The sequence below is a fragment of the Homarus americanus genome, unplaced genomic scaffold (genome assembly GCF_018991925.1).
Source record: "Homarus americanus isolate GMGI-L3 unplaced genomic scaffold, GMGI_Hamer_2.0 scaffold32929, whole genome shotgun sequence".
NCBI classification, from domain to species: Eukaryota; Metazoa; Arthropoda; class Malacostraca; order Decapoda; family Nephropidae; genus Homarus; species Homarus americanus.
In genome coordinates, this window is record NW_024737097.1 from 2,902,719 (window position 1) to 2,926,314 (window position 23,596).

The 23,596-nt window shown below is 41.8% G+C and overlaps 1 protein-coding gene across 2 annotated transcripts in view; it reads right to left on the reverse strand.

The window, feature by feature from the left end:
• Nucleotides 1-14,906: 14,906 nt before the first annotated feature.
• Nucleotides 14,907-23,596, reverse strand: part of LOC121873157 — a 95,717-nt gene continuing 87,027 nt past the window's right edge. For both annotated transcript variants that reach the window (XM_042376484.1, XM_042376483.1), the window contains exons 7-8: nt 19,000-19,110; nt 14,907-16,452 (exon numbers count right to left, since the gene is read on the reverse strand). In XM_042376484.1, the coding sequence (XP_042232418.1) occupies nt 16,361-16,452; nt 19,000-19,110 (203 nt within the window). In that variant the 3' untranslated portion in view covers nt 14,907-16,360. The remainder of the gene's footprint in view (nt 16,453-18,999; nt 19,111-23,596) is intronic.

The window sequence follows — 23,596 nt, forward strand, 5'->3', positions numbered from 1 at the left end:
GGAGGGTGACCCAGGACACACAACAGGGAGGGTGACCCGGGACACACAGGGAGGGTGACCCAGGGACATACACACAGGAGGGGGAGGGACCCGGGAGACACACAACAGGAGGGTGACCCAGGGACACAACAGGGAGGGGGACCCAGGACATACACAACAGGGTGACCCGGGACATACACACTAGGGAGGTGACCCAGACATACACACAGGGAGGGTGACCCAGGGACATACACAACAGGAGTGACCCAGGGACATACACACAGGGAGGGTGACCCAGGGACATACACAACAGGGAGGGGACCCAGGGACATACACAACAGGAGGGTGACCCACATACACAACAGGGAGGGTGACCAGACATACACACAGGGAGGGTGACCCAGGGACATACACAACAGGAGGTGACCCGGGACATACACAACAGGAGGGGGTGACCCGGGGACATACACAACAGGGATGACCCAGGGACATACACACAGGGAGGGTGACCCAGGGACATACACACAGGAGGTGACCCAGGACATACACACAGGGAGGGCACCTGGGACATACACACAGGAGGTGACCTGGGACATACACACAGGGAGGGTGACCTAGGGACATACAACAGGGAGGTACTGGGGACATACAACAGGAGGTGACCCAGGGACATACACACAGGGAGGGTGACCCAGGGACATACACAACAGGGAGGGTGACCTGGGGACATACACAACAGGGAGGGTGACCCAGGGACACAAACAGGGAGGGGGACCGGGACATACACAACAGGAGGGTGACCCGGGGACACACACACAGGGAGGTGACCCAGGGACATACACAACAGGGAGGGTGACCCAGGACATACACAACAGGGAGGGTGACTGGGGACATACACAACAGGGAGGGATGACCCAGGACATACACACAGGGAGGGTGACCAGGACACACAACAGGGAGGGTGACCAGGGACATACACACAGGGAGGGGACCGGGGACATACACTACAGGGAGGGTGACCCAGGGACACACAATAGGGAGGGTGACCCAGGGACATACACACAACAGGGAGGGACCCAGGGACATACACACAAGGGAGGGTGACCTGGGGACATACACAACAGGGAGGGGTGACCCAGAGACACACACAATAGGGAGGTGACCCAGGGACATACACAACAGGGAGGGGTGACCAGGGACATACACAACAGGGAGGGTGACCCAGGACACAGGAGGGTGACCAGGGACATACACAACAGGGAGGGTGACCTGGGGACATACACAACAGGGAGGGTGACCGGGGACATACACAAGGGAGGGTGACCTAGGGACATACACAACAGGAGGGTGACCGGGGACATACACACAGGGAGGACCCAGACACACACAGGGAGGGACCCAGGGACATACACAACAGGAGGGTGACCCGGGACATACACACAGGGATGGGACCCAGGACATACACAACAGGGAGGGTGACCCAGGGACATACACAACAGGAGGGGTGACCTGGGACATACACACAGGAGGGGTGACCCAGGACATACACACTAGGAGGTGACCCAGGACCACACACTAGGGAGGGTGACCCGGGACATACACACTGGAGGGTGACCCAGGACATACACACTAGGGAGGGTGACCCAGGACATACACAACAGGAGGGGACCCAGGACATACACACCAGGGAGGGTGACCCAGGGACATACACACTAGGGGACCCAGGGACATACACACTAGGAGGACCCAGGACACACACAATAGGGAGGGAGTGACCCAGGACACACATAATAGGAGGGTGACCCGGGGACATACATACAGGAGGGTGACCCGGGACATACATACAGGGAGGTGACCGGAGACATACACAATAGGAGGGTGACCCGGGACATACAAACAGGGAGGGTGACCCAGGACATACATACAGGAGGGGACCCAGGGACATACACATCAGGGAGGGTGACCCGGGACATACAACAGGGAGGGTGACCTGGGGACACACACACAGGGAGGGTGACCGGGGACATACACAACAGGAGGGGACCGGGGACATACATACAGGAGGTGACCCGGACATACACAACAGGGAGGTGACCCAGGGACATACACAATAGGGAGGGTGACCCAGGACATACACACCAGGGAGGGTGACCCGGGACATACACAATAGGGAGGGTGACCCAGACATACACAATAGGAGGGTGACCCAGGGACACACATAACAGGAGGGTGACCCGGGACATACATAGGGAGGTGACCCGGGACATACACAGGGAGGGTGACCCAGGGACACACATAGGGAGTGACCCAGGGACACACAATAGGGAGGGGACCCGGGGACATACACAATAGGAGGGGTGACCGGGGACATACACAATAGGGAGGTGACCCGGACATACATAACAGGGAGGGTGACCGGGGACATACATACAGGGAGGTGACCCGGGACATACACAACAGGGAGGGTGACCTGGGACATACACAACAGGGAGGGTGACCCAGGGACATACAAACAGGGAGGTGACCGGACACACAACAGGGAGGTGACCGGGGACATACACAATAGGAGGGTGACCCGGGACATACACAATAGGGAGGTGACCCGGGACATACACAATAGAGGGGTGACCCGGGACATGCACACAGTGATGGTGACCTGAGGGCTGACAAACACGGAGGGTGACCTGAGGGCTGACACAATAGGGAGGGGTGACACGAGGGCTGACACGATAGGTTGACCTGAGGGCTGACAATAGGGAGGGTGTCCCGAGGGTTGACATGACAGGGAGGGTGACCCGAGAGCGAATACAATAGGAGTAAACCTGAGGGCTGACACAATAAGGGGTGTGACCCGAGGGCTGACACAATAGGAAGGGTGACCCAGGGGTTGACACAATAAGGGGTGTGACCCGACAGGTGACACGATAGGGTTAGTGTCCCGAGGGTTGACACACAATGAGTGTGACCCATGGTGGTATAAAGGTGGAGGCCGCGGCCCCAATACTGTCAGGTGAAGCCAATCCTCCCCCGCCGTCCATATTTGTGTAGGTCGAGCCAGGAGGCTGAGTGACCCTGTGGGGTATGGGATATTTGAGTTCACACTCAGGATGTGGATGGAGAAAGGAACCACAATGTGCCTCTGTATACATGTTGTATTGATGTACAATGCAGCTTGTTGCTGGGAAGTGGCGCGTGGTTACAACCGTGATGTAGAGAGAGCTGGTTGGTGAGTATGCTCAGAGGAGGACAGCTGTGGGTCATGCTCGCCGGCGGGGAGCTGAGGCCAGGCAGGCGGAGGAGGTGGAGCTGCCTGGTTGGTGTAGGTAGAAAAGAGGGAGGTCACCACGAGGTCAGGTCTAAATAGCGGAGGTAGGCGTGGCTTAGTAGTGACTCGTTATATAAGGCGGCGCTGGCTGACCTAGACCACGAGGCATACACTGGGGAATTCAAGGGGTCGCCAATACTCAGCGACAAACAGCGTTTGTAGGGAGATATCCACAACACTCCCTCCTTCCTCCAGGCGTGAGGAGACTTGTTGTCTGCAGGGTTGCATGGCATGTGAGGCAGAACGGGCGGTGCATGCCACATGTGAGCCATGACAGGTGGCATGGATGAGCCGGCCGCCAGAGGAGACAACTGTCTAGATACACAATATCTGTGGGAGAAGAGAGGGAGAAAAGGTGTGTGGAGGCGATGAATGTTGTGCTTCCTCACGCAGGAACAGAGTCGCTGAGATGCGCCTGCTGGGGTGTGTGGGCCTGGGCCAGGAACACAGGACTGCGTCAGCAGAAGCGGATGAGGGCTCGTGACAGCAGCTGGGTCCACGACAACAGCAGGGTGCAGGACATTAGCAGGAGTACCTGAGGGAGAAAAGGGTCCAGACTCAGGCGTATGGGCCTGTCGGGAGAAGGCAGGGGGTACTGCTTGGGGGCGGGCGCCTGAGGCAGGATGGGTGTGCTGGTCGGTAGAACGTGGTGCTTGGGGCAGAAGAGGAGCTGGTGTCTGCTTAGAGAAGCAGTGCTGCTCTAGGGTGTCTAACCTGCGTGTAGAGACAGTAGCTGTAGAGCCGATGAGAGCTGCCTCCAGGTGATAAGCCAGTCTTCCATGTTGCTTGAAGACTGGGAGAGAGTGATTGTTTCTCCTCCATCCTGTGTGAGTGCGAATCTCCGGGGTCACCAGGTATGGGATGTTTGGGTTCACCAGGATGGATGGAGAAAGGAAACTCACAATGTGCTCTCTGTATACATGTTGTATTGGATGTACAATGCAGCTTGGTGCTGGAAGTGGCAGCGGTTACAAGCGTGATGTAGAGAGAGCTGGTTGGTGAGGATGTTCAGAGGAGGACAGCTAGGGTCGCCATGCCTCGCCGGGGGGAGCGAGGGCCGCCAGGCAGCGGCTGAGGAGGTGGTGTTGCTGCGGTTGGTGGAGGTAGAAAAGAGGAGGTCACCACGAGGTCAGGTCTTAAATAGCGGAGGTAGTGGCTTAGTAGTTGACTCTATGTATAAGTAAGCGCTGGTTGACCTAGACCACGAGGCATACACTGGGGAATTCACGCTACATCAGCGACAAACAGCGTTTGTAGGAGAGAAATCCACTACAACCCTCATTGACACTCGTTTACACTGTTTACACTCATCCAAAGCATCCCTGTGTGATTAAGTGAAACTATTATTTTATTTTCAACCATTTATTATATACTACAGTACAATAAAACTACATTTCAAACAACAACACTAATCACTCGCATCAATTATCCTTATCGTGGCACGAACCTGGTACCATGAGCACAGGAGAATTTCTGTGCACTTTTACCTTGCAGACTGATCATTAGATTCCGCTGGACAACTTTAACTTATTCATGCTAGTTCCACTTTTGACAGCTTTGAGAGATACGTTTCGTGCTATGAACTGTTTGCCTGCATATGTATATCTCACCTGTAGATAGGTCTCAGCTACTGCTTTGATTAGCAATACAAGATGATTGTTGAGAGGATCGCTTTTTGACATGTGTATTACCAAGCCTGGGAATATAGTTTTGTTCAGGAACACTGACAATACATAAAGGCTTCTATGACACTTCCATAAATGTGAGAGCTTCTTTAGCTACAGGCAAGGGATCATCTAGTTCAGTCCCCACGTCGATAAACCCGTGATATTTTTTGCCATCCCATTCAACATGTTGACGAATAGCCATTTCATCCATCACCAAAGAAAGAATATTACCAGAAGTTTCGTCTGTGGATTTCTTGACCTTCTGCTTGAGTGCACTGAATGATGCCTCGGTAATTCGGGTTTCACTTCTACTGTATTGTACCATTTTTCCAGCGTTTGTGGATGCGGCAGACAAATATCAAAAGTTTTTCTTGTGAATTTATATGCCTGTAGAGTAAAAGTTCAAAGTGAGAGCAAAACTTCTCAAAGCAGGGGCATATTGAGCTTGTACTGGCTTACTGTTATTCTTAGCAATCTGTCTTTTCACAAGGTCAGTCACTCCACCAGCACAGGATTCGAAAAATAATCAGACTGTCTTCACTCACTAGGTATTTTCTTTTAATACACTAATCACAGAACACAAGTTGGCATTTTTCTTTTTCAGTCGTCGTGTTTTCTGTTGCAAACGTTATATTTTGTCCTAGACTTCACAAGTTTTTCTTCTAATTTCCTCTTCAGCACTTTCGATGGAGAATTTGTGAAATTAGCTTCTAAGAGATTTTCTGCTACAGTAAGAGTGGAAGCTGCAGCTCCAGATGGAGAAGGCTCACAGACAGTCCGGGTTTTGGGGGGGCTTCCTATTACAGTATTTATCTTTATCTGTAGGTGAGCAGGGAAAGCCTCAAATATACTTGGAGCAGCATTTTCTCGTAATCTGACACAAGACAAAGAAGTCCTGTCAAAATCTTCAAGGGTAAAATGCTTAGAGTAGAGACGTGCTTGTTTGCCTGGTGTGTAGTTCTCTGTGAGAGCCAAAACCCATTTTTGCCTTCTGCACAGGTCCTTCGGCAGCCGTAAAAAGATAAATATCAAGATGTACTATTAATCCTCTTTCATCCCATGTGTGTATGTAAGAAAAACTTACCTGTTTACAATCAAGCACATTCGTTCTGGTTAACAAACTAAAAACAAAATTAATATTTAACTTACTGATGAAATGTAACAGACAGATCAGATTTCTTGTAAGCCCTTTCATTTCACCCAAGTGCAATACAACTAGTAGGCATTACTTTTATGCTCTTCACCACTGATCTGTTCATGGCGATCGGTCACATCTCTGATTACTTTTCCTTTTTTATATTCTTTCTCCAAAAGATCGGTTCGCTAGCCGCCCGGCGATCGGTCACGTCTCTGTCACTCACTGTTGGCAAGTACTGGGCATGCACCGGCTCCTGAATGTACCTGAACCCGGCCCAGTGTTGGTCAAGTCTTGTCTTGAAAGAGCTCACACTCGTGCCGCCACAACACTTTCTGTAGATTGTTCCAAGAGTTCACAACCCTCACTCTCGAAAAGTTTGCCCTCACAGTTTCTGGACTTGCGGCTTCTTCAATCTTGAGCTGTGACCCCTTGGGCGAGGCCCGCCAGCTCCAAGTAAGGACACTGACTGAGTAGTGCCCCTGAGATGCTTATACACCTCAACTAGGTCACCCTTGCCTGTCTGTAGTATTAGCTGGGCAAGTTCAGGGTTCCACCAGGGTAGCTGAGGTGCCGAAATGCGGGCACCAGTCTGGTGGCCCTCCTTTGAACATTTTCAACCAACTGACAGTCCCTAGCATATGTCGGGGACCGGAAAGTACTCCAGATGGGGAAGCACTTCACTCTTGAAGATCAGTACGGAGGATGGACCGCTAGATATCTGAACGACCTTCTTATAAGACCCAATAATTTATTTGCCTGATTTACCTTCTTCTCGTAATGGCCTGGGAACTTCAGCTCATTGTCAACATACACACCTAGGTCCTTCTCACATTCAGTCTCAACTAGTGCAGTTTCTTATCCATCCCTTGGGACATAAGATACGCCTGGTACGCCCCAGGTGCATCCTCTTACACTTCGTGACATTGAATCTGCGCCATTTCTTCGACCATTCTGAAGCCCACAGAGGTCCTTCTGCAGCTCTTCACAGTCCGCTTGGTTCTTGATTTCCGAAATAACTTGGTGTCATCGGCAAACATTTGTATGGAGGAGCGCATCAGGCATGTCATTTATGAAACAAACAAACAACAGCGGCCAATAAACTGCCCTGTGGTACCCTACTTGTGACAGAAAAGGATGACGATTTCGTGCCATTAATCACCACACTGCTTGCGGGCATGTAGAAAGTCTTCTATCCACGCTAGGACATTTCCCCAATTCGACCCTTCCAGTTTGATTTTCAGCCTTCATGGGATACACTGTCGAAAGCCTTGGCAAAATCTAGGTAAATATTGTCGATATTACCACCCAGTTCCAGAATATGGGTCCAAATATCCAATACCTTGAGCAATTGTGTTAAGCAGGAGCGCCCTGGCATAAAACCGTGATGGCAATCCTTTACAAGGTTGTTTCGTAGTACTAGATGTTCCATTGCGGCATCTCTGATAACACCGGTCAACACAATTTTTCTGGCACGAGGTTTTTAAACGGATTTTGCTAAATTTGGGGTGCAGAATCCAAATATGACTGGTTTTTGTCTATCACATCAGGTTTTTGAGATATACCATATTGCACTTTTGCTGGGAACGAACTTTGGATCAAAATTGACGGCTTAAACATGTATACATAATTTTTCAGCATTATAATTTGTATTTTCTATAACCAAAAATTTTTAATATCAAATTGGAAGGTTAATGCACATATAATATTTAAATGTAACATTGAAGGGTGAAAAAACAATTAATGTACAGTAGAAATAGTGCAAGTATTAAGATCACAGTTACATAAACTTCTTTTGGCCGATCTCTTATGTACAGCTTGAATGTCTCTCATCAAACTCCAGCAGTAGTCCGCCATCATGTTCGAGTCCCACGACCTTGGTAACGTTCTTCCATTACTTTAATGTCTTGATGAAAGCGCCCTTGTTCGCTCACTTCTCCCAGATTTTCTGAAACTCGTCCAAGTGACTGTGTAAGTAGTGAACTTTGATACTAATTCTGCATCCAGTGCTGGTAAACTCAAGAGCAACTCTTCCACAATTTCTTGATAGTTGTCCGCTTTCTTGTTCCTCTAGAAGTTCCCGCACCAATAGAGAAAGCATTCCAAGTTCTTGCCTGTGCCTCAGTCATTGTTGCAAGGAAGTGTGGATCTCTGAGTAGTGTTCTTATTTGAGGTCCATCAAAAATCCCTGCCTTTTTCTTCTCGTCCTCTCACCTCTTCCCTCATCCCGTTGTAATTTCCCTTGTAATATTTGCACCTTGGCCTGGCCTTATCCTGAACTAGGTAACAGTACCCATTGTGTTTTAGTGATAGAAGCTGTGTCTTTACTAATTGTTATAACTCACGTCCCCTCCTCCTGTCCTAATCCCCACTCCACCCGCCCGCCTCACCCCACCAGGCGCATCTGTCTCGCCCCGCCCCGTGTGACCTCACCAATCCCATCTTTTGTACGTAAGCTATGCTTTGAAATTGATGGTTCGTGTAATTTGATATTACGATACTTGCAGAGCTTCACTCAGTGTATTTTTATACTAGAATGATTTATAATGTACTCTTTGAAACGCGTGATAAATAATATTCAGGGTAGTGAGCAGAGCTTCACTCCCCGAACCAGCCTTGAGAACATTGTCGCGACGGACACTTCCAACTGATCCATCATCTCTTTAGGATTGTCTTTCTCTGTCAAATGTCACACACAGTACCACCCCACGGCCAGCTGGATGTTGGAGATAACCAGCTCACTTGGGCATGACCTAACGTTGCATGTCCAAGCTGTATGAAGTGATCGACCTGGATGACGGCACTTATGACAACAGCAGCAATCAAGAGGTGACGATGGACCAAGCATTGACTCCAACCACAGCACATACGAGCAGTGAAGCAGTGTGATGAATGCAGCACTACACCCACCACTTCACTTCTTTCAAGTCCTCCCTTGGTCTAGGATTAAGGAGATTTTATATTTTTCTACTTTAGGCAGTTAAGTCGTGTGGAATGCAGCACCACACATCAAACCCTGGCTAGCCGAACTAGGGAGGGGATTTCCGCTGTGGGGGCGTGGGACAGGGGGTCAAGGATCCAGCCAATACTCGTGTACAGAGGGCGAACCCTGGTCCATGTATCCTGCCCCACACGCCGTCCTGAGTGATGGCACCCTCCCCAATGTCACCGGCTATCTCGGCCGGATTGGCGGAAAATTATGTTGCATAGAAGATCAGATGGAGCAGAAAAAATCATCTGGAATATGATAGAAGCTGATGCTAGAGGAAAGATGCATTTTAAACCAGGAGGAAGTGAGAATAAGTCAGAAGGTGTGGAGACATGACCTACAAGGTGTAGTACTGAAGAAAGAAAAACGTGCAATGTAAAGAGAAGAAATAAAATGTGCTGTGCTGACATCAGAAAGTCGATGATGAAGAGGTAGAACATCGAAAGGACCAACAAACCCACCACTGCTGCTGCTGTACTGCCAGTATCTCTGATACCAGCTGGTGGAAAATGTGAGCCATGCTGGGCCACACTATTGTATTGCTGCTGTATATTAACAACTAAGTCTGTATAAAATGCTACTTTGTGGAAATGAACAATAAGCATATAATAATTATATGTACAAATCAAATCAATATTGTTGGTTTACCGTTCTGAATACTGTACAATTAATTATATAAACAGTTTCACAATTTCTGTACCTAATTAAATGTCACAATAAAAACGTTTTAAATCCTAACTGAAATGTAAAAGAGCCATTTATAGAATACTACATTAAAAATATATCAACTCACCCTCCCTAATTAATGGACTAATACCTAAGTAACATATAATGAACAATCCTTGTTTGAGATGTACAGTATAAGGGTAACCTCATTTATAGTCACTCATCAACATAATCCTGGCCTCAGTAGGATTATACATTAGACAATTTTGGAGTCACACACACACTTTCGATGCAAATTATGTCATTTACAGTCTCACCCCCTCACAGTCTTTCAATGCAGGTTGCATCAGTAACTGGAACTTTTTTCCATTTTCGTAAACATTAAATACAGCAATCCAGACCCAAAATGCACCTTTAGAGATGCATCTGTCAGCTCATGAGGCTAGTGGGGGGAACTTAGGTAGTTGATAGGGCTAGTCCACTGTTCCCACACTTCTGCAATGGGAGGGGTGTTCTCAGTGTGATACGGTTGAGTAGGAAGGGTCACTTCAGCATGGGAACATACAGTAACGCAATCTGTGTTGAAAGACCACGAGAGGGTTAATCATATCTGTTTTGTCTTTTATTATTGTTTAGTTATCGTGTAGATGCTTACTTCACTCTCCTTCTAATTTAACTAAATGTAATATTTGATAGGGCAGGGTATAATCAGTCCAAGTTTGGTCTATTATATACTGTACTGTATAATCTACTCTCACAGTTAAAGCACTCTCATCCTGACAGATCCAGGTGCTCTTCCCCAGCATTATTGACTGATTAACTTTATCAACCTCACAGTTTAATGCACAGTTGTAAACAAGCTACATTTGCTGATGAATACAGCATAAAGTTATGATATCACAAAAACAGTTTGCACAAAGAAGTAAATATAATTGTATTGATGTTATTTCATAAATGATGAATCATTGAAAAAAAAATCAAAGTTGAAGCAGTGTTGTTCCGAGAGATTTAGGTAAGGGATAAAAAGACAGCTTATAAAGTTCATTTATTAAGAATACAAACTAACCTAAAAAGCAATTACAAAACTTCCTCTGAAGCTATAAAGAATATCTTTATTACTTGTGTTACCTTTCTCCTCTCTTCCACATTCTTTGGCTTTTATTGCTATAAAATATGCCTAGGTTTATGAAGACTGATGGGACCTACACACACACTCTTAGATCTAATAAACCCAGTCGTGATCATTCTTGAATCACTAAGACATTTTCCATTGCTAAGTCCACATGAAGTAGGGTCTGAGACAATAATTGCAACTTTAGTATGAACGTCAACAAATTGATAATTTTTACTCTTAAAAGTACTGTATACATAATCAGGTTGACTCAACTTAGAAATCCTTAGTGATTCATTTTAGATGGTTCACTTGTTAAATCTATGAACACATTTAGATATATCAAATGCAAAAGAGGGATTGTAATAGAAAATTTGAAGTATAATGTATCAATCCCAAAGATTCATCCTAATCAGAAATCAATGCTTACAATATCTATTATCAACATGTACAAGTATGGATGAAGGGCATGTGATAATGTGAATTTCAGAAAATGAAGAGATGAATCAACTGACTGTCTAAACTTATCAACCCCAGAGATGCTTAACACATACACATATTCACTGCACTGGTGAGGTTACAAATAAAGTGAAGACTTATCCAGCAGGGAAAATGAATTTACTGACTTTCAAGCACCCCTTTGGGAATACAGTACAGTACAGTACCTTGAACTGTGGGGAACTTTAGAATCCAAAAGTCAAATACTGTAGTGCTGTATGACCTCAGTGAAGTATACCCATGCTTCACCAGGAGAGTAATGTACTGTTTTCCTCAGTTATATTCTTACTACCGAGGTATGAGTGCATTACAATTATTGCTCACGTTATAATTTAGTATCAGTGTTGACATGTCGTAAAAGATTCAATACCATTAAGATAATTCATGAGGAAGGAAGTGGTTACAGGATGACCTAGATAACTCCATAATTAAGTAAAAGAATCTTTCTTAAAAAAATATACAGTTGCAGCTAATATTGTGAATAGAATGCTGCTTATGAAGGACCACATTATTTTGGTTAATACATTACAGTATTTTGGTTAGTGGTTGCAAACTTAAATTTATCCAGCCCTTACAAGATAAATATAATATCGCTGTGTACTTGGAAAGGATTCAGTATTCTGTACTGTACTTGGGATATGCATGTCTGTTTTTTACAAATTTACATTCCATAAACTCACATGAACAACAGGTGAAGTCACCGAAGGTCAAGCTGAGAGGCATAAAATTAAGAGATTCCGCTCATGATTTTAATTTCTTCACGGTTTCTTGCATGATTACTCAAACAAGTTATTCTGCCTACAAGGTCCTTTACAGTATAAACCAAAAAAAAAAATTACTTAATATAAAGTGTATAGAATGAATAATATATATTATTTCATAATACTTCAAACCTTTACAGGCAGTTTGTCTATTACCAAACACAAAATATGTACTGCACTCCCACAAAAGTACTACCTGTACTGATGCTTTGGGAAACATTGCTCGAGATCTCTTGACTGATAGCAAGCTCAAAACTCCGTCAAAAAAATTCAATACAGTTAACCCTCACTTTACGCGGTTAATGTAACCCGGAGGGTCCCGCGTAAAGTGAGAAACGCGTAAAGTGAATAACATAACATATGGGATTAATTGAAATGGAGTCCGGGCCGATCCCCAAACTCCACTTTTTGACGACACACAACTATGTTGTAGTAAAAATATTATCTTAACTTTATGATGGTATGCACACACAATTAATAATTAAGAGAAATATCAATAATATTAGGTTTTTTAACACTTACATTAGTAGAAAAAATGGCTGGGCACACGGGGATGGGCGGTTGGTTCCAAGGCAGAGGGCAGATTATTGGCCCTCACCTGTGTCACTTGTATCAATTTTATCACTATCCACCACAGAGGCTTGCAGGGCCTCTTTGTCAAACTCCCCAAAGTCCATATAAGTCCATATCCTCACCATAATTATCACTATCACTGACTTGGGCCGGCTGTGGTGGGTGGCGGGTGAAGAACTGGTAATGTTTTGATGACTGGGCGACCTTGTGCGCACCATGTTCGCGCAGCTTACACAACATGGCGGATGGCGGGAGGTTTGGATCCAAAAATGGCGCGGCTCGACAGCCGCTCTCCGCGTAAAGGGGTACACGCACCACGGAATGTGAGCATCCTGGGTTCCGGCAGGGCACCGCATAAACGTGGAAACGCGGAATGCGGGACCGCGTAAAGTGAGGGTTAACTGTATGTTACGTAAAATCCAACAGCTGACAGCATTCACTTCACATTATCTGACTATGACAAAACATGGTAGCTGGAATATATACTTGAAGCTACACTCTAGACAAAAATTTTTAAAAAATCACATTTATATAACCTACATTCACTTAAACAATGATAATGATCTCTTCTACTCTCACTTGTTCGTACTTCATTTGAGATTAGGAATGAGAAGTGGTGCTCCGTCCTTCAAGACAGGACTCACAGTTGCTCAGGATATGTAATAACAACCTATTACAAGTTATTACAGGTACTACTGTACTGTATTACCAAAATAATCATACAGTTTAGTAGGGATACCTCAAATACCTGCACTACATTTCATCAAGATAAGAATACTACACATAAACTCAAGACATAGACAAAAATAACAAGAAAATACTATAGTTAAAAAACATTGCAACTCATGACTACAGTTATTCACAATATCTTTAGTTCCAATTGGTATAGTAGAAAATAACTCCATTAAGTTTCTATGCATCAGAACATCATGACTAAATTGTACACAAGACCTTTATGTTCCAAATAAGATAAGATAAAATTTCCTTAAAAAGTTCCTATAATGATTTCTACTTCGTAACCTCTTTAGACACAACTTCATACTATAAAATTAGAAGAATAAACATACCTAAAATATCGACTTTATTAAGCCACTTGTGCTCATCAAAATTCTAAGTAAATAATATTTTTTAATGTTTAGCTTAGAGTAAAAAATATTTGTGAATTTATAAATACATTTTCAAATCAAAACTTAACCATGATATCACAAAGCAACGGGATGATAAAAAAACATTATCTAAAAACTTGGGATCTTGTGCTCTATCTGATAAAACAAACAAACTCCTACATTTACTTATCCTATTGGAAGTGGGGAAGGACCTATCTAGGGCTAGCTCAAGTCCCTGCTCAAATGCAAACAGTTACAAATGGAATCATAACTTGCATTCTCTAAAATCCTTCATCACATAGAAACTGCATAAAACTACCTTTATTATCCATAAAACTTTTGCAAAAACTGCCAAAATTAAAGACATCAACCAATAAAACCTTACCATAAGGTCAACCATGAAGTCACAGAGGATTGTTATCAATGAGAACACGAGACTTGTACTGATAAACTCAGGTGTACACACTTGCTCCACCTGCCTGTGCTACACCAACATGGTATATAAATACTGTACTCTATGTACAAAATAAATGATTAAAAATGGAATAATACACCTTATCAACCTTAGTCAAATGCCACTTTACATTCTACTGTACAAACTACAAATAAAAACCAATATAAATACAGTACCCGTGCAGTACTGTACTGGATAACTGCACTAGCTTTAGCTGGAAGAAACTTTTTATATTTAATCACTGAAAAACTTCTATTAGAATATGACATACTGTATTGCATAAACTATGATGCAACATTGTTTTCCAACAAAACCTTTTTAATCCCTTAATAAAACTGTTCTGCCTCTTTTTGTTATTTTCATAAACCAAATCCAATTAAGCTTTCACATAAAAAGCAACTCATTGCATATCTATGGTAAAACTAAATTTCTGAACAACAAAACCAAATGAGTCAATTTTTAGAAGCATGGGAGCAGCTTATCTGCTCAGGGCTTGACATGCACCTCCTCTAGCATACTATAAAGAAACAAAAGTAAATGAAAAGGAATTGGTTGGATATACTGTATGTGGATGTAAGGTGATAAGGAGAAAGAGTAGTGGCATGAGATCCCAAGCTGGATGTCCTTGTTTTGTGGAGGGAGAAAAAAAAAGACTGGTAAGGAGAGGTGAGCAAAGAACAAGTGATAAGAATTGAATGATGATGATCTGAGATAATAAAAGCAAAAAAAAAGGGATAGAATTGTTGTTGAGAGATGAAATAAGATAATACGTGATGAAATATAAGCTGGTCACTCCCAGAATATTACGGGTCAGGTTAAGAGGAAAGAAAATTGGATTATAGCGAGTAAATAATAAGTACCACAGAATGTGACGAGCAAAAGGAGAGAGAGAGAATGAATCTGGTAAGACATGAAAAGCTTTAATGTAATGCACTAGTGATACTAACAGGGAATTTATATGCAAGATCAGGGATGAATAGAAATAAAGAGAGACTGATAGAAACCTGTTCTGAGAGAAGGTTGATTAGCAGTGCAGTATAAAGAAGATTGAGCCTGAGATATTCATAGAGGTAAGAAAAAGGTTACAAAAGTCAAAAGCTTAAGAAACAGAATGGAGGTAAAGGCACCAGAAATGAAGAAAAATAGGAACAGAAAAGACACAAAGGATGTAGCTAAAGTGTGTAGATACAGTGGCTACAAATAAAGAGAGGAAGAAAAAGGGGGGAATGGTGGGACGAGAAGAGAAGGGCACACATGACCCATAGTTACCTGAAAGAATAAAGGAAGGAAGGAAGGGCGATAGGAGAACAGATAGAAAGTGAAGAAAATGATGAAAGTATGTAAATAAAGAGCAGATGAATTATTTATCAGATAAAAGTTTGTTGCAACATAAAAAAAATCTAGTGAGAAGAGCAGTTAAGAATGAAAGAGTGAATGTATTGGAAGGAAAAAATAAATATAAGGGGAATACTTTGAACAACTTCTGATAAATATGATAATTGAGAGAAATGTAAGTGAAGGAGGAAGGAAATTCGAAGGAAGAGAAAGGACATACCAGAGAGTAACTTGTGGAGTAAATAGGAAATGCATATTAAGTAACACTGTACTGAAATAAAGAGATGTGAGAGCAAGAGAAATGTTGGTTAGAGAGCAGACCAGTTATCTGCTCAGGTGGTATGTGTCGTATAATGAGAGAATGGATAATAAAAAAAAATAGTTAAGAGTGTATGAGACACAGGAGATGGAAGGATAAGGAGATACAGTTCACTAGTAGTACGGGGAATGGGCAGCCATGAAGCAACAATGTACGTACATTAAGGTGCAGAGATTGAGGTATCAAGTGAATTTAGAGAAGAGGTGGGTTGCTGATGGGTGATGCTGGCATGTGGGAGGTGACGGGGTAAATCAGATTTGGGTCCTTGTAAAAGGGGAGTAACACAGGACAACAATCTTTAACAACAGTAAGAATGAATAAAGTGAAAATTTGTGACGGTAATGCTTTTGTTTTCAGCCGTCTACACCAGGAAGAGGATTTAAAAGTAAAAAATCAATGAATAATTTCACTGAAATACAGCCCATGTATGATGGTGAATTCCTCAAGTAAATTCATATCGTTGCGTCCAGCCATGATTTGGAGCCCCTAGATGAAGAAGACCGACCATGTTGTCTTTCCCCGCAGTAATGAGATCTGGACCAAATTAAGGAAATAAAAGATCATAGTGATATATTTTCTATCCATAATACATGTCATATTTGTATATAAATATTCATCCTAAATCCAGCACATATACTCACATTCACAATATGAGAATCATAAACCACAATTCAAAACTTGCAAGATGAGAAAGACAACATCTTGGTTACCTGGCAAATGCTCTATAAAGTGTCCAGCAAAATTAAAGCAAGAAAAAAATATACATCATTGACTAACAACCTGTTAGGGCACACACAACAGCTATTCTCCTCTGTCTTGTAAGCCTTTACCCATGTAGTACAGTACTGTACAGTGGTCCCTCGGTTAACGAACACAATTCGTTCCAGAAGGTCGTTCGTTAACCGAAAATTTTGTTAACCGAATCCATTGTTTCAATGGGATACTGGGTAATTGGTTCCAGCTCACAGAAAAGTACATACAAACTAAAAAAAAAATGCAGTAAAGTACACTTACTTTGAGGTGTGTATGTAGAAGGTTCCTGGTTGATGATGATGATGATGGGAATTAGAAGTGGGGTGGAGGAGAAGGGAGAAGAGAAGGAATTGGGGATGGAGGAAAAATCACCTTTCAGGGAACCATGCTTGATGCAGTCATTTCACCAATAAAATTTTAAGTTCACTAGGTGTAATTCAAGATTATTTTCTTTAAATCAACACTGCACTGCGCTATATATTATCAATATGTTAATTAAAGTTCAGAATGACCAATAATTTCAATGAAAAATGCAAAAATATTCAAATAGATGCTCTCTCCACTGTAAACAAAGTCTCAACTGACGCCTTGTGACCGACTCGTGCATCTAATGGGCGCACAACAAACTAGTTCCCTGTACTGCATATATTATCAATATGTTAAATAAATGTTAAAATGAGTAATAATTTTAATATAAAACATGCAAAAATATTAAACAGCACAACTTTATTGATATTTACTCCATTGGAAACGAATGTAAACATGGAACAGATTACTGAATGGGCAGACTAGCCCACCAGCTGATCAGCTGATGCTCACAACAAAACGTGATTTCCGTAAGGATTTCGTTAATCAAATTTTTGTTCGTTAACCGAATTGAAGATTCTTATGGAAGGTAATTCGTTACCCGAAATTTCGTTAACCGAACCATCCGTTAACCGAGGGATCACTGTATATGCATTACTTGCTCTACCAAACACAAAGACAGCCAGACAGCCTGGCGACAGACTGCGTGTGTCACCAAGCACTTTTTATGAAAAATAATGCAAATAAAATATTCTAAATGAATTTTTTATAGGAAATAAGTATTATGATCAGTAAATATATATGAATTACTGGCCATTCCAGACACAAAGACAAGCAGAAAATGGCTGTTAAGTGAGTAGTGACCACGAGTGCTAGCCGTCAAAACAACACTGTCTTATCTCCCTCGCCACTGCTGCCACAGGGAAGTTTCTAGAGGGTCAATATATAGTTTTTCTTACTTATTTTTTATTGTTTTATCATTTAAAAAGGTTAAAATTTATTTTTGGAAAAGTTGATTTTTCTCGATTTACCCCGCGGGGTGGAGGGGAGGGGGGTACTGCCAGCGGCACCCTAGCCTGGGGCATAGGGGTTAACACTTATATAAATTACTAGTGAAAAGACTGCGATCCTGTACCAATACATGAAGTAGAAAGACGAGGCCCTACTCAACTGCAATAAATAAATTTCACCATTGCCACACTATCAAACCACTCAAAATTACTGGTACAGGTATAAGCAAATGACAAAAGGTCTATAATAAATTTTAACCATGTTATTAACCGTTACTGGATGACAGAAGGTGTTGAATGTAGTCCTAATACCTTGAGGATTTTTTTATACCACCTTAAATGTTATGGCCAAAATAATAAACGAAACCGAATTGTACCTGCATATTAGCCCTGGTGACAATATTCAGTCAAGTTTAGATAGTCTAAATTTGTATCCAGAAAATATAACATAATATGCAGTCATTGCTTGTGACTGGAGTGATCTGGAATCCTGGGATATTGAAAACACCCAAAAATGAGAAACCTCACATCACCAAGCAGAACAACAGCACAGCCCTGGTTAACACAATGATCTCCAGTCACACACAAAACTACTACTGTACTTCCCAGATGGTCATCTCCCTCTAATACAGTGTTTCCCTCTGCCTATGCATCTACTTCCTCCTTAGCCTTCTCTCACCTTTTTTACACATCTTTTACTATTCACTTCTTCATTAAATACTCTTCTTATTTCTCTTTTCTTTCCTTTACTCTCTGTAAGTCTATAAATTATTTAATCCTAGTCTAATAATAATTAATCACTGTACTATACTTACCTCTAACACAAGTCTTTCTCAGTAAATCAAAGGTACATATGTCACTACTTGACTACACTGACTCCCTAGATTCTGCTACCATAAAATAATCACATAAAATAGAGAATTAACCATTACACACACAAAAAAAGAGAGAGACTAATGATTACTTTAATAGTTACCAGTGAATACAGTACTTGAGTTTCATAAAAGGATACATTCATTGTAGGGGGACAAGTCCAGATCCAATATTGGCGCTGTGTGACTGAACACTTGCCCAATAACCTGATGGCGCTCAGGATAACGACGATACCTGTACACAGTCTTGCCTGCAAATAGTAGAAATGAGTTTAATGATAATACATTATATTACACAAAAAGTGTACCAGTACACAATGCTAATTTTGAGTTTGAAATTCTCTTACAGCAGTTAGTTGTGCATATTTGAGAGCCCATAATTTATTTCAGTTTGGTTGATAAAGAAAAATATTAAACCTCTCAATGTCATGGAACCAATTTCTTATAAAAGTAGCTTTAAATCATTCATAATTTATAATTGTTTGTGAATATACAGTCGGCCCTTAACATACGCGGGGGTTAGGTAACAGAGATACCCGTGAATGTTAAAAATCCATGTACTTTTGCTGCCCCCCCCCCCTCAAAAAAAACCCTGGCCCCCCATGTCCTTATTTACCATATATACCTGTGTGTAGTTCGAGTTTTTAAGACCAAATTATTTGGCAAAAAATTGGGGGTCGACCTGTAAATGGGTAATAGTTTCGTTAGGTTGAAAAATATTTACCAGTAACTACCAGTAAACAATGGAAACGATGCACCAACGCACCACCAGCTGTGAGTGTCGGTACAGTTGCCAGGGCAGATCTCTTGCGTCATCATAGCAAGCCCAAAGTAGCCAAATGCATGGTATGGTATGCACAGGATGATGTAAAACATAAAGTATTCATTTTTTAAAGTTTATTTATAGATACTGTACATGAATTTTTGTTCATTACATTTGAAACATCAATCTTTGTTAATTAAATTTGAAACAAAAAAAACTACGATACCGTATTTTCATTAAAATATTACGTCACAAGTATATTTTACCTTAACTGTGACCGAATGAATATATTCTCAGAAATAAGTATGGAAATGAAATATTTTGGCTGAAATGACGTACATATTACAGTGGAAAGTGGGATAAAATCATGACGAAAACAATGACTTTCGCTTTCTTTCGTTCAAAAGATGTTACCGTAATCGCTTTTTGAATGGTTTACAGTTAAAAACTGTTGTACTGTATTACAATAATATTCTATCCTATCATTAGCCTCATAATCCCACAACTGAAAACCATTCGAAAAGCGATTACGGTAACATCTTTTGAACGAAAGAAAGCGAAAGTCATTGCTTTCGTCACAATTTTATCCCACTTTCCACTGTAATACGTACGTCATTTCAGCAAAAATATTACATTTCCATATTCTCAGAAATAAATAGTAGTCTTGTTGAAACGTAATGTACAGTATTTAATATTAAAATGCAAAGAGAGCTATAAAAACAATTAATACTGTACACCCGTAATGTACTGGCTGGCATCTCCACTCGTCCCTGCTCCCGCCTCCAACGTCACCACTCCTCCCCGCTCTATCCCTCCGCCTCCTCCACATCGTCACTACTGTTGTATTACAATAATATTCTATCCTAATTCACTTGAATAAATACTATGATACCATATTTCTGGGTATTTTCATTAAAATCCATCAAAATCATTTTCCTTGTCATCGTCTTCAGCACCAAACAGCTCCTCCCAGTCTTCTCCTTGAACAGGGCTAGAGGGTACGTGTTTTTCTAATCGTTTTCAGTTAAAAAACTGTTACATCACATGTATATTTTACCTAAACTGCACCTGAATGAATATATTCTCAGAAATAAATAGTAGTTTTGCTGAAAAATGATGTATTTCAATGTAAAATAGGATAAAATACATGACGAAAACATAAGACTTTACCTAAACTTCCGATGTTCAAGAGATGTTACTCGTTTTTTTTAATAGTTTTCGGTTAAAATACTGTTATATTAGTGATATTCTATTCATACTGTGCTTGATATAATACATTCACGGAAATGTAATATTTTTGCAACTACAATGCTGATGTCAACACAAGCATGGTTACAGCGAGACTGACTGAGTGAGGGAGCGCGGGGTGGCGTAACGTGTGTGTGTGTGTGGGGTAGCGGGCGGTGTGCAGTGTTTGGTGCCGCGTGCGAGTTGAATGCCATGCGATTTGAATGTACAGTGACCCCTCGTTTAATGAACACCTCGGTTAACGTAATTTCGATTAACGAACTGCCTTCCATAAGGATCTTCAATTCGGTTAACAAAAAAAAATTCGGTTAACGAAGTTCTTACGAACCGACCTCAACATGTTTTCGCTTGCACTGACCGGGCAACCAGCCTTAGTATCAGTCCGCCAATACATTAATCGGTTCTCGGTCTTAAATTCCTTACTATTTTAGTAAATATCAAGAAGTTTATACTATTCAATAATTTTAAAAGTTTAATATTCAATTTCTTAAGTCATTTTAACAATTATTGAACATAATTGAAGGTAAAGTGACTAGTTTAATGCGCGGCATCCAGCCTCTTAACACAGCAAACAGGAGTTAGTCTCTCTCTGTTTTCACTGGAGGTAACATCTTGCTTGAGACTCTCTTCAACTAAACGCTTTTTTCTGTGTTTCCAAGCAAATTATTGGTCATTTTGAAATATATTTTACATATTGACAATATATAATGCAGTGCAGTGTTGATTTAAAGAAAATAATCTTGAATTACACCAGAGAGCTAAAATTTTATGGGTGAAATGGCGCCATGGGGTGACTTCTCTTCCACCCCAATGCCTTCTCTTCTTCCTTCTCCTCCACCCCCATTCTAAATCCCATCATCATCATCATCATCCAGGAGCCTTCTACATACACACCTCAAAGTAAGTGAACTTTTCTACCATTTTTGTTGAATTTAGGAAATTTTCAGAGAGCTGGAACCAATTACCCAAAAACCCATTGAAACAATGGTTTCGGTTAACGAACTTTTCGGTTAACGAACGACCTTCTGGAACGGATTGAGTTCGTTAACGGAGGGGTCACTGTACTTCAATTCCTTCAATGTACAGAATATTCCTCCGGCAGGGCAATCCGCGTATTTGCAAATCAGTGTATGCTAAACCCGCATATGTTAAGGGCCGACTGTACTGTGAAGTCTCCCATTCTTCCATCCACCAAAGTTCCTCTACACTTCCTATACAGCCATCTCTTGATTTAAACGGCAGTTACGTTCTTGAGAATGGCAGTGTAAATAAAAATCGTGCAAACCAAGCTTAATTATTCCATAAGAAATAAAAGAAACAGCAGGGATTAGGGGAAACACTCCCTAAAAACTGTTATTTGTTCATCAATTTCCTTCAATGTTTTATTTACAATAATAATATAATAACAATACTAATACAATAATAGAAATGAACCTAATAATACAGTTGGAAGAAAATAGATTTTAAATGAAAATTTGTTTTAACACTTACATTGAATGATGGGTGGGATGGCGTGCGTGAACTGGTGATGGTGGAGGAGAGGTGGGGAGTTACTGTGGGAGGGAGTCATCTGAATCAGATGACAGAGCAGGAGATGGGGAGGAGAAGTGGGGGCTTTCAAAATGCCAGATGTCGATGGCTGAGGTTCAGGTGATGTTACTTTTCCATTTTCATAAAATAGGAAAGCAATGAAGTTTGCAAGGCTTTCATAATCTTTTCTTTTAAGATCTAAGAGTAACACTATGTGTATTGTACAGTACTGAACTACGTTGCCTGGCGCACTTTTCAAAACTGTGCTATTTCAAAAAAACTTTGTTATTTTAAAAATTGGCATTAATTTAATGCGAGTGCTATTTCAAAAACGTGCAAAGTAAATCCGTCTAAATCGAGAATGGGGAATGTGGGGGAACGGCATTCCCTCACTTTTTTCCTCTGTGACAGCATGGCACTTTTTAAACAAATATATTTTTTTAAATGCATGAGTTCCACTCTATTCTTCAGTGCAGACGAGAGGACCAACAGGCTTAGCCCCTCCCCCAAACGACCAGTAAGGAGGCGTCAACCTGTTGGCCAGACACATACAGGCTACAGCTGCTAGATAGATACATGCGGGCCACAGCTACGCCTCTTAGCCTCTTGTAATAATTACCAAAGCAGCAACAATATGTGTACACTCAATCACGAACTTTTAGTTGTAATATTTTGTAAAGAAAAGATGAATATTAAATTTTGTTATTAATTACAATCATAAATGTAAAGAGCATTTCACCACAATCACCTGTGACCTGCATTAAGTAACCATATTCTGTCTAAAAAATAAGCTGCAATGAACATTGCTTGTCAAATAATATTAAACTTCATTGTATTAGTAATATCGCCGTTAGCCAGAATGCCTCTAACCTGGAACTCTCCAATAGCCGGAATTGAAATTTTCTTGGAAAATCATTCCCAAAGCTGGAGTTTTCCAGAAAATTCCAGCTTTGTGGACGATTTTCTAAGGGGCACAGTTCCGGGAAAATTCTGAGAACATTTTTGCAATACCCGGAAAATTCCGGGGATGGGGGAGTTTTTTCTGGGTTTGAGAGATGTAAATCGGGCTCAATTTCTGGAACTTCCCAGAACATTTTTCCATTACCCGGAAATTTCCGGGGATGAGGGACATTTTTTTGGGTTCGAGAAATGAGGCGCTCCGCATTAGAAGGGGATGAAGCACCAAAATAAAAGAA